The following is a 12,226-nucleotide window of genomic DNA, read 5'->3' as shown; positions in this document are numbered from 1 at the left end:
TGGAAAGTCCCTCACCATCATCAATATGCAAGTGATCATTATCGAGATATGGTTCGGACCCTGTCAAATTCACAAAATTAGGTGTGACATGCTGATTAGTACAAGTTTCAGGAAACCAATTGACAGAACTTGTTGAGAAAATATTGCTCAACGCCAAATTTGCGCTAAAGTACTAGTTATGGCACTAAAGTTGAGCATAGTTGGTACTAGTTATGGCACTAAAGTTGAGCATATTAAAGGGTTGAGTGGCCAAAGACTTGACATAGTTAGCACTGCACATTAGACTGTTGTGAAGAGCCATGTTGCCCCCTAGTTCATTACTTATTTCTCTACCTTCAGTCATTGTTGAAAGGCCCATTGAAGATGCAAAAATCAAACTTAAAAGCAAACCTGTGTCCTCTACCATTATTAGAATTGGGATGCCACCCTCCCTGAAATCGTTCTCTGCCTTTACTAAAGGAACTAGAAGACTGAAGTTGGGCAACAAGAGTTGAAAGGAACTAGTTTGACATGGGAAGTAAAGGAGCACCAATGGCAGCATAACCCATGGATTGAAGGGAGGTCTTGTGAAGAAATTCATGAGTTAGAAAATGAATGAAAGAGGATCTGTCTTGGTCATAATTGTTACCAATGTTTTGAACTCACCTAGTAGACTACAAAACACAAACAAATTAAAGTCCTCTAACAAAACTTATTGGCCAGCAATAGCTAATTCATCAAATAATGCATTAACATATTGGATAAACCTAGTGACTGAATCATCACCTTATTAAAGATCTTGAAAAGAATCATGAAGTTGCATAATACGAGAATTAGACAAAGAAGTGAGGGTTTGACGGTTAACAACAAGATGGAAAACATCTATTAAAAGCGAAAAAAGCAGTGCACTTAGAATAAGTTGGTCCTACTATTTCCAATAAAGAAAAAATTGATTAACCTAAATAGAAATATCATCAGCAGCAACCATATGAGGAGAGGGACACGAGAGTGAGCCATTAACAAATTGGCTTTGTCCAAAGAGATATGGCTTCATCTGTATTTGTCAATACAAGTAATTTGTGTTTGTCAATTTTAGAGAAATAACTTGATGGGTATTGGAGAGTGGAACAATAGCATCCACTAAAACAAGATGAACAACAATAACAACAACAACAATAATAGAAGTCTACAAATTTGAAACATCTATAGTGGCAAGATTCCAGCCAACATTAGCAAGAGTAGAGTGTAGAACAGAGGAAGAGAACAAGTTTTGTAGAGGCACGATAGGAGCAAGGAAAGCCTCCAGTGTAAATGAAGAAGAGAAAGTCTACAATAGTAGTGCGGTAGAGGAAAAGGTTCGCATTGGTGGTGCAGCAAAGGCAAAGGAAGTCTGCACCGGTGGCTAAAAAGAAAAGTCCATTAAAAAAAAGAAAAAAACAATTTTAAGTTATTTAAGGTTCAGATACCAAGTTAAAAATAATAGGAGACTGGCTAAAAAGAAAAGTCCATTAAAAAAAAAAAAACAATTTTAAGTTATTTAAGGCTCAGATACCAAGTTAAAAATAATAGGAGACTTAATCTATCAGTTTGCCAATCTTTTTTATTTCTATATGTAGGATAATATACATTAGTAAAGGTAGAGATTACAACACTAAAGTAGTTCTATAGTATTTTCTATATATATATATATATATATATATATATACTTCTTAAATAAATATAAAAACTAATATCAACAATTTAAAAGAATTAATATATTAATAATTATATATGTGCCAGCGCTACATTGGTTTAGAAGATTTGAACATATATATTTATGTCTAAGAAGTCAAGTGAGCTTGGACATACAAAGCCAGGAGCATCTTTTTTTTCTTTAACGTAGAGTACACCCACACTAGATTGATTAATTTCTATTGATTAAAAAGGACAAATAAGGCAAGCAGTGGCCTATAGTGGAATGGAATTCCACTAATTAAGATGCCAAAAACGAATCCCCATGTCTATCCAACTTTGTATGTCTTTCTGGGTATTCCTATAAGTACATGCTATTCTACAGCCCTAGCAATCTCAAAACCATCTTACTACATAATTAAGACAATCACTCTCGTAATATAACTTCATTAATTTCATGGCTTCCTTGCTATTTTCAGCCAAAATTGGTCGTTGCATTTCACCATCAAATGCAATGGTTTCTGATCAGTATGATAGCAAAAGAGAAGGGCTTTCCTTTGGTAAGGGTATTTTCGCAAGAAAACGTGACCCTCGAGACTCAGTGTTCACTAAAGTTGCAACCCAAGCACCAACCGTGATTCCATCACTAGAGAAGGAACTTGCTGGTGACAGGAATCATGTTGCATGGACTAGTGTCCAGCAAGAGAGATGGGAAGGAGAGGTAGTAGTTGAAGGAGAAATTCCTTTATGGCTGGTATGTAAAATCTTTCAATTACCTGTACGGCTATCACAGACAATATATATATATATATATATATATATTAGCAAGGAAATACCTTTGGCAAGGATTTATTTTCTCATCATCAACACATTTTCATACACAGAAAGATGTATAGCAGCTTACCATCAAGATTTTCATTTGTTAATCCTCTCTTATTATGTTCATACGTTAAGCTACATGGCATGAAAACCTCGTGCATTTGTTAGGTTGAGATTAATTCGTTCTTTTTTCAGCATATAAAATGAGCTACAAATAGCTTTATCATGTACTGGTCCAATTTATGCGAGGAAAGAATCCATATTTTATTAATTTTACAATAATCCTTTTATTTATACTATATAATTCATCATGGGGCTCAAATCATTCCTTGTCCTGCATTCAGATGATCTAGCTAGTGCGCATCCATATAAAGATTTTCCAAGCTTTGTAAATCAAGTAAATATCATACCATCATACAACATAAAATATATACTACTATTATATAGAATTAAAACAAAACGTACCTCCTGACCTTAATTAAACGGAAGAGTTAAATTTAAATCCTTCTTTTTTTAATCCTTGTTTTAATTAGTGTTGGTTAATCTCCTGAATTTGATTTCATGCAGAATGGAACGTATCTTAGAAATGGTCCAGGCCTGTGGCACATAGGAAGCTACAACTTCCGGCACCTTTTCGATGGCTATGCCACGTTAGTCAGACTCCATTTCGAAAATGGTCGATTAATCGCTGGCCACCGCCAAATCGAATCGGAGGCTTACAAGGCTGCAAAGTACAACAACAAACTATGTTACCGTGAATTCTCTGAGGTTCCAAAGCTTGATAATTTCCTCGCCTACATAGGAGAACTAGCTAACCTCTTCTCCGGGGCATCATTGACTGATAACGCCAACACTGGCGTGGTCAAGCTCGGCGATGGACGTGTTGTTTGCTTAACAGAAACACAAAAAGGGTCAATAATTGTTGATCCAAACACATTGGAAACATTAGGAAAATTTGAATATAGTGATTCACTAGGGGGTCTAATACATTCGGCGCATCCAATTGTGACAGACACTGAGTTCTTAACTTTGTTGCCTGATTTGTTGAAGCCTGGATACTTGGTGGTGAGGATGGAACCTGGAAGTAACGAGAGGAAAGTAATCGGACGGGTGGATTGTCGTGGAGGTCCTGCTCCGGGATGGGTCCACTCGTTTCCGGTTACTGAACATTATGTGATAGTGCCAGAAATGCCATTGAGATATTCTGCACAAAATTTACTAAAAGCTGAGCCCACACCATTGTACAAGTTTGAGTGGCACCCGGATTCCAAAGGGTTTATGCATGTTATGTGTAAAGCTAGTGGCAATATAGTAAGTCCACTCTCTCCTCTCCTACATCATTATCGTTATTAATTATGATCAGGACCATTAATGGTAATATGATTAATCATATTGCAAGTTAATTTATGGGTAGATTTGATTTTATATGGTATTCTTTTTTTGGGATTTTTGAAGGTGGCAAGTGTGGAAGTACCTCTATATGTAACATTCCATTTCATCAATGCTTATGAAGAGAAAGATGAAGATGGGAGGGTGACTGCCATCATTGCCGATTGCTGTGAGCATAATGCGGACACGACTATTCTGGAGAGGCTTAGGCTACAAAATCTTCGGGCTTTTATGGGTGATGATGTCTTGCCAGACGCTAGGTACGTAATTGATTAATTAATTATTCAGTCTCCCTTTTATCGTTAATTTATTCTTTGTCAATGATGTTATGCTTATTGTAAACAAAGACATGTATATGTTTGCCAAAAACTATTCTATCATCATTTAGTTTATTTGTCCTCTTTATGTAGTTGATCCTCAATTAATTATTATACTTTTTTTATTTTATTTCTTCAGCTCGGATAATGAGCTCATGCATGACATTTAGCTGAAACTATATATATATATAAAAAAATTAACATTGTCTAACAAAGAAAACGTTGTTTTTGATGCCATGATATAGAGTAACAACTAGCAAGATGCATGGGAAAGATTAATAATTTAGGGGTGCACGTATTTGTACGTAGGGTCGGGAGGTTCATAATTCCTTTGGATGGGAGCCCATATGGAAAATTGGAGGCGGCGTTGGACCCAGAAGAGCATGGGAAAGGAATGGACATGTGCAGCTTTAACCCTGCATATTTGGGCAAAAAATATAGATATGCTTATGCTTGTGGAGCACAACGCCCTTGTAACTTCCCCAACACCCTCACTAAGGTAAAAGTCACGAATACTAAAATTACTTACTATACCTGTATGTTTTTATTTTTGGTTTTGGCTATTGGTTTTATAATCTTTTCAATATATTCAAAAAACTTATTATGCATATGTATTGCCTTTGACTCGCAATTTCATGCGATTGAATTTTTAATTTAAAAAAAATGGTTTCCAATTTCATGCAAATGGTTTAATATTGCTTAACTTCTTCGAAAGTTAGTTTTAATGTTGTTTTTGGTAAATACCAATGTAGATTGATTTGTTCACGAAGAAGGCAAAGAATTGGTACGAGGAGGGTGCTGTGCCCTCGGAACCATTTTTTGTGGCTCGCCCAGGTGCTACAGAAGAGGATGATGGTGAGTAAATGCTATCTCATTTTCATGTTTACCAATCATTTTAGTTAATATGAATAAGTACTCATCCTCAAAAAAAAAAAAAAAAATCGAAATATTAGATCCATTTGGCTCAAAAGGGCTGTTCTATGCATGTATTGAGGTTTGTCTATTCCTTTGCCATGGAAAACCATTCAAAACCCTAACTGAAACACTTGTTTTCTTTTTTACATAACATCAGAAATATACATGGATATTGTACACGGAATTTGACTCATCCAAAGACTATTTCTTAAACGAGCTACATGCTTTTTGCCCCCTATAACCCTAATTATATCAAAGAAGAAAAAATCCAATCAACAAAATTCAATTAGAGAATCATTTCCGGATATTGCTTTTTGATTTGAGTCTTGCTAACGTAACAAATACCTCAAATATTGAATAAAAAATAAAGTTTAGCCAATGACTTCTTGATTAAATCTTCTTTTGAATTATTAATTATATGGAAATGATCGCAGGTGTGCTGATCTCCGTGATCAGTGAGAAAAATGGAGATGGTTACGCACTTTTACTTGACGGATCCACATTTGAAGAGATTGCAAGAGCAAAGTTCCCTTACGGTCTACCTTATGGATTACATGGATGCTGGGTGCCGAAGAAGTAAAATCATTGATCAATTGGAGCTGTGAGATTTAGCTATGATACCTCCTGAATTGATCGCCAGTTCAACGCTGCTTGGGAGTTGCACCAGCAGAATGTTAATATATACAAGATGAATGGATGACTAGCCAATGATCAAATATAGCTGGAGTATGTTGCTGATGGTGATAGTTTGTATATGGCCTTTGTCTTGAGGAGTTGTAGTCATATGTTGTTGATGGCTTCTCGATAACTTATAAATCAAATGTGTCTTGTTTTGTCTGTGTAATTAAAATTACAATCTAGGTTGTTTCCTGCAGTCATATGCAATTCATATAGAATGATTTCTCCATACTAACCAGCTTATAAGAAGGAAAATTCAGAATGGAAACAGCTCCTTAACTTAAAATGAACAAGAACCAGAAAGGGAAAGAGCATAAAATCACTTCTAAATGGAAGAGCAAGAACAATTAGACAGATACAAGAAGAGAAGGAAATGGTTTCTGCTTAAGAGTTGAAGATCTCTGTTCAGATCGAATGACAGGAATTTATAATTTCTAAGGATTCAGCACTAAGAAAATCATGATCTTATTTCGCCACATAAGAAGTACTTCATCAACCTCCAAGAAAACTCACCACGTACATGATGTCTCAAATGATGTCTTCAGATGTCAGATAGGCCGTTAAGACATGGAATAGCAAATCATGCATCGTGTATAAAACTAACAGACATGACGATGTTTTCTTAGTTTAGCCTTGGCTGCCCATTATAAAAAGCAAAGTCGTAGAAGGAATAGATGACCATCACCAACTTGTGTACAGTCCTCGGTTCTTTTTTTTGTAATTAAATTTGTCAACTTATTCTATAGTTTTTTGTGCATTTTTTTATCAGTTGAGCTGTAGCTTATCTTAAAATTGTCTTAAAGGAAATTTCATATTAAGTACTAACCTTAAGTACTAATGCTTGATGATGCCAGGTTTTCATGTATTCCATGCTTCTTGTATATAAGCTTCTCATATGTGTGGCTTTCTGAATGAGTTTCATTTTTTATTCTGATTTGTAGATTCTCATTGAGGTTGATCATCTGCAAGACACCCCTAGTCCTTACTTACAGATCAAAGGGGTTAATAAGGAATCTGTAGCAGCAGCTGGTTCAACACTTAAACTGGATGGTTCATATACAACCAAGGTTTTGCCTTCAGTTCTGCTTGTATAGTTTTATCTTCTGCCCTGGGACTTCTTCGGCCTCTCATTATTTGGATTGGCTCTTTTGTTGTTCTTTCAGAGTTATCTGCAGATCATTTTGGAAAGATTACCAGCAATGCAAAGAAGTTACACTGGAATTCATGCTCAACAAGCTGCAAGGTTGCAGGAACTTGTTGAATTTATACAATCTCAGGTATTTTACTATTATTGAATGGGATAACAGCCATCTGGTTGTGACATTTGATTTTACTTGAGGGAAAATTAGTGTGAGATGTCAGTCCTGTTCAGTCTTCTATATTGAAATAGGCAGCATGTATTGATAGAGGGCCAGGACATCTTTCCAGTTATTGAGTGTGTGGGTAGACAAAAGTGGAACTACTGTTCTAGTAAAATGGTTCGTTAAACACAAATTTGAAGGTATGGCCAAAACTCTCCCAATCCACCACCCTCCCCTGCCCACCAAACCTACCTTAATCCACCACTTTCCCCCTACCACCGTAGAAAGACCAGACCAACATGCCCACACTTTGTCTCAATCATCTGCAGCAATCTTATCGTCTTCTCAAACTCCAAATCACCCTGCTACCTTTGCACGAAAATCTGCCTATACCCCTGTCATACCTTCTGCATCTAACACCAAAAGCCTTGGCCTGTCACCACTTGACAGTGCCCCTCCTATCTCGCAACCTATTAAGCTATTTTTTGAGAGATTTCCTTCCTGGGTTGATTATCAAGATCTGAAAAAGACTTTCCTTAAGTTTGGACGGGTTACCAAGCTGTTCCTCTCCAAGCGAAAAACTGCTCTAGGTCGACGCTTTGGATTTGTGGACATACTATCTCCCATGTCTGTTAATGATCTTTGTGATCACGCCAGCAGCCTTTGGTTTGACACTTACAAACTAAGAGTAAATCCAGTCAAACATCGTCCCTTTACTCCTGCCTTGATACCATCAAAAACCCTTCCCAAAACTGCTCCACCTCATAAACCTGAACTTCTGTTCAGAGATACCAGATCTTTTATTGAGGTACTTAAGTCCACAAAGCCTCCAGTGGTCAGTGATTCGAGGAGAATGATACAATACGACTCCACAGATGAGGATAAAGAATGGCTGAGTAGGAACTTAGTGGGAAAGATCTTGCCAAATGCTGATGTAGCAACCATGGAGGAAATGGTATTAAAATCAATTGAGAAAGCTGTGAGCTTTAGATTCCTAGGAGCTAATCAAGTGATTGTCACTTTTGAGGACGAGTTAGCCTCACGGAAGGAACAACAAAATGCAAGATCTATTCTGTATTTTTAACTTAGTAACCTCAGGCAGTGGGAAGCAAGGATATGCGCCTATGACAGGTTCGCTTGGATATCCATATTTGGGCTACCGATGGAAGGTTGGAATAGGAATTGCATTGACGCCATTCTGCAGAGTTGAGGAAATATTATTGGCTATGACACGTCCTGTGTTAGCCAAGGATCCATATCGAGCATAAGAGTTCTTATCAGAACCACTAAGCTGGAACCTCTACAGGGTCAAGTGCTACTCAAACTTGATGGAATTCAGGTGGAGGTCTCTTTGACAGAAATCAAAGGCACGTTCATCCCCTCCCTCACATCAGTCAAGCATTCCATGGACGTCTCACTTTACACAGCATCGGGGCTCTCTGAAGATGACGAGGATGATCAAGGTGATGCTCCGATGAGAGCTACACTGTCCCACAAAGCTACAGGACAAAGTGCAGAATTTGAATTTGATCTCACTGATGCGTTGGGTAATAGTAATCTGATTGACAATGCACTCACCGAGCATGTCATGCCACCTATGTACCTATATCCAGAAATCACGGAGCGCTGCAAACAAGTAGCTTTAGCCGAGGAGAGTGTGTACGAAGTTCATAACTGTTTAGCACTGGTACGATATGACTATGCCAAGGTGGTTGCAGCTGATTACAGGACTGTAGTTGGGCAGCCCGTTGTCTACCTTTCCGAGGGTGACGAATTGGATAAAAGAGGGGCTATACCAGTGGAGAGCCTAAGAAAACGGGCCGAAAGCAAAGGCAGAAACAACCCATTGTAGGCCCAACAACAATGGCTACTTCATCAGACACTGGGCCATCTTTTGCAAACTTCATAAATCCCATTGCTGACCCATCTGAGTTTTCCATCCTTGAATTAAGAAATAAGAAATCGCAGAAACACAAAGCAAAGAGGATCAAACGTAGAGCTCACTCTCTTTCGAGAAGGAAATCACGCAAAATGGCAAACCACAGGCCAAAGCAATCTGAGACAGCAATCATAGAGTATTCAGTGTCGGACAATGGCATTAAGAACAGAAATGCAATTATCTGTTCTGGGAAGGAACAGGCGAGTGATGATGAGGCCAGTAGCTTACTCTATCGATCCCCTGCAACTCATGGTAACCAAGCTGCTGACACTTTACTGTCCGGCTCGTGGAAGGAAGCTAATGCTTTCTGGGAAGTAGGAAAAGCTATCCTTCAAGTGCATGATGATAATCGCCTGATGACACAAACACTGCAGGGATTTATAGAAAAAGAGCAGGAGGAGTGGCTACAAAGGAAAAAGGAGTAAGCTAATTATCTTATCCAGTTGGACGGTATGGTTCTTTCAACCTGTTTTTATGGGTAGTATTGTTGTTTGGAATGTTTGTGGTTTAGGGGCAGAGATAAGAAAAGATGCGTGAGGAATTTGGGTAGGAAATTTTCTATTGATGTTCTGGCTATATTAGAAACAAAAATGGAAAATATTACTGTTAGTATTATTAGCTCTGTTTGGGGTCGTCATACTAGAGACTGGTATGCAGTTCCCTCTTTAGGCCTTTCTGGGGGATTTTATGTATATGGAATCCAGCTTCGTTTTGTGCATCTCGATGCTCAATTGCTATGAATGAGTGTATTTTACATGTTGAAGGTACCTTTACTCGTTACAATTTGAATTGCATGGTATCCTTTATCTATGCTCCGATTAATGGTACCCTGAAGAAGGAATTATGGGACTACTTGATTTCTTTCAAAGATGGTGTTAGCACACCATAGTGTCTTGCAGGTGATTTTAATGAAACTTTGTCACCCTCGGATAGAAAAGGTGGTTCAAAAGTTTCTGCTTCTATGACAAGATTCAAGCACTGTATTGATGGCTGTGAACTTATTGATCTCCTCTTAAATGGAAAAAGATTTTCCTGGTCCAGAGGTAACGCGGCGAGTCGCATTGACAGAATTTTTATATCGGGTGATTGAATGCAGTTTTTTCCAACCTCTACTTTATTCGGTCTCCCAAGGTTCTCTTCTGACCGTAGACCCCTGCAGCTATTGTTAGACTCTACAAATTGGGGACCAAAACCATTTTGGTTTATGAACTGCTGGTGGCTAGTGGCTGACTTCAGGCAGATGATACAAAACTTTTGGAACTCAATTTTGGTCTCATCAAATGGTAGAAGGAATATGGTCTCAGCTTTCAAGATGTTAAAAGAGAGATGTAAGCATTGGAATAAAGATGTTGTGGGCAACATGTCTAACCAAATCAAGGAGTTGGAGATAGAAGCTAACTCCCTCGACCATCTCAAAGAATGCAGAGACTTGTCAGCTGTTGAATTGATTAGAAGCAATAGCATTGCCTCTAAACTAAGAACTTTGTATAGAACGCAAGAGTCTGTTTGGCATCAAAAGTCAAGGGTGCAGTGGTGCAAGCTTGGAGACAAGAATACACATTTTTTTCATTTAGCTGCCACGATAAGACAGAAAAGGAACCACATTTTATCCCTGGAGGTTGACGACAAGATGTTGTCTAATCCTGTAGATATGAAGATAGTTGTCTTTAAATTCTTCCGTAACTTATATTCCCATCATGACAGACCAAGGCCCTTACGTTATCATCTGGAATTTCAATTGCTGCAGCCCTCATCCTCGGCTGCTCTGGAATGCCCGTTCTCTGCAGAGGAAATCAAAGCTGCGGTTTGGGACTGTGAAGGAAATAAGGCTCCAGGTCCTGATGGTGTTAATTTTTTCTTCATCAAGAAAGCTTGGAATACTATAGGTGGGGACATTACCTGAATGGTTGAAGAATTTTATCAATCTAACCTTCTCCCTTCTGGCATCAATAGCTCTTTTGTGACCCTCATCCCGAAGATAAATTGTGCAGTAAAGTTAGCGGATTTTAAACCTATCAGTTTGGTGGAAAGGTTGTACAAGATTATATCAAAGATGTTAGCAATCAGACTGAAACATGTTATACCAGAAGTTATTACAGACAATCAAATTGCTTTCATCAAAGGGAGGCAAATACTTGATAGTGTATTGATTGCAAATGAGGCTATTGTTTACATCAAAGAAAAACAGGGTAAAGCTTATCTCTTCAAACTTGATTTTCACAAAGCATTTGATTCTGTTCTATAGATTTTCACAAAGCATTTGATTCTGTTCTATGGGAATACATTAATGAAGTCATGGCTAGAAATATATTAATGAAGTCATGGCTAGTATGGGTTTTAGCAATAGATGGCGAGGGTGGATTATGTAATATATCTTAACAACAAAGATGTTTATGTTTGTTAATGGATCTCCCATGGAGGAATTCAGCTTGGAAAAAAGCTTACGCCCAGGAGATTCTCTCAATCCTTTTCTTTTCAATATTACAGTCCAGGGTTTGAGTAGTATGTTGCAGTGTGGTTGTGATCTGGGATTGATTGAGGGCATAAACATCAACAATGTTAGTCTTGTACTATCTCACTTATAGTTTGCGGACGACACCTTTATTTTTAGCTTACAGAATATTAAGCGTATCCTCTTATACTTTGAACTTGTCTCGGGAATGAAAGTCAACTTCTATAAAAATTAGTATTATTGGTGTAGGTATTGAAGATCATACATGTAACTACACTGCTCAAATTCTTAGAAGCAAGCAGGAACACCTTCCCTTCATATATCCTAGTCTTCCCATCAGTGCAAACTTGAGTAGAACTACAATGTGCAATCCTATTCGCAATATCAGCTATAGGTTAGCTTCATAGAAAGGCAGATTCCTATCTATTAAGGGTAGAGCCCGAGCACTGTTCAGTATTTTGGCCATATCTGGAGTTGTAGAAGTCGAAATGAGCTGAATCTTTTGTACAAGAAATCTAAGACAATTGCCTACAACTTTCATATTTTCAAGTGGCTTCAATTTTAACGTTATCAATGACGTTTTGGGCAGACAAGAAAAGATAAAGATTGTCACCAAGTCAAGAGTTGGTCACCCACTCATTAATTAGTCATCAAATCAATAGTTCCTAATTTTGGCCTATAAAAGGAGGCATTTGCAATGCATTTAGGCATCTTGGTCTCCAAATCAAGATCATGCTCTTGCTTTCTTTCTTTGTATTTTTTGTAA

General features: G+C 37.8%; 1 protein-coding gene across 1 annotated transcript; it reads left to right on the top strand.

Annotated features, from left to right (window-relative positions):
- Positions 1-2,062: 2,062 nt before the first annotated feature.
- LOC105115287 (carotenoid cleavage dioxygenase 8 homolog B, chloroplastic-like) lies at positions 2,063-5,969 on the top strand. The gene is made up of 6 exons (XM_011012127.1): positions 2,063-2,404; positions 3,037-3,780; positions 3,925-4,118; positions 4,485-4,674; positions 4,928-5,030; positions 5,525-5,969. Exons 1-6 carry the CDS (start codon positions 2,108-2,110, stop codon positions 5,668-5,670), a joined length of 1,674 nt encoding a protein of 557 aa, XP_011010429.1. The 5' UTR covers positions 2,063-2,107; the 3' UTR covers positions 5,671-5,969.
- The last annotated feature ends 6,257 nt before the right edge of the window (positions 5,970-12,226 follow it).

The sequence above is a fragment of the Populus euphratica genome, unplaced genomic scaffold (assembly GCF_000495115.2).
Source record: "Populus euphratica unplaced genomic scaffold, PopEup_1.0 scaffold671.1, whole genome shotgun sequence".
NCBI classification, from domain to species: domain Eukaryota; kingdom Viridiplantae; phylum Streptophyta; class Magnoliopsida; order Malpighiales; family Salicaceae; genus Populus; species Populus euphratica.
Note: the sequence above shows the minus strand (reverse complement) of the source record. Positions and strands in the feature narration are given on the sequence as shown.

What these genes read in the sequence shown, in the direction of transcription:
- LOC105115287 (XM_011012127.1), top strand. Translation starts at nt 2,108, where the DNA reads ATGGCTTCCTTGCTATTTTCAGCCAAAATTGGTCGTTGCATTTCACCA. An exon ending in GATGTCTTGCCAGACGCTAG is followed by an intron (nt 4,119 to 4,484) that starts GTACGTAATTGA and finishes ATTTGTACGTAG; the next exon opens with GGTCGGGAGGTTCATAATTC. An exon ending in TGCTACAGAAGAGGATGATG is followed by an intron (nt 5,031 to 5,524) that starts GTGAGTAAATGC and finishes AAATGATCGCAG; the next exon opens with GTGTGCTGATCTCCGTGATC.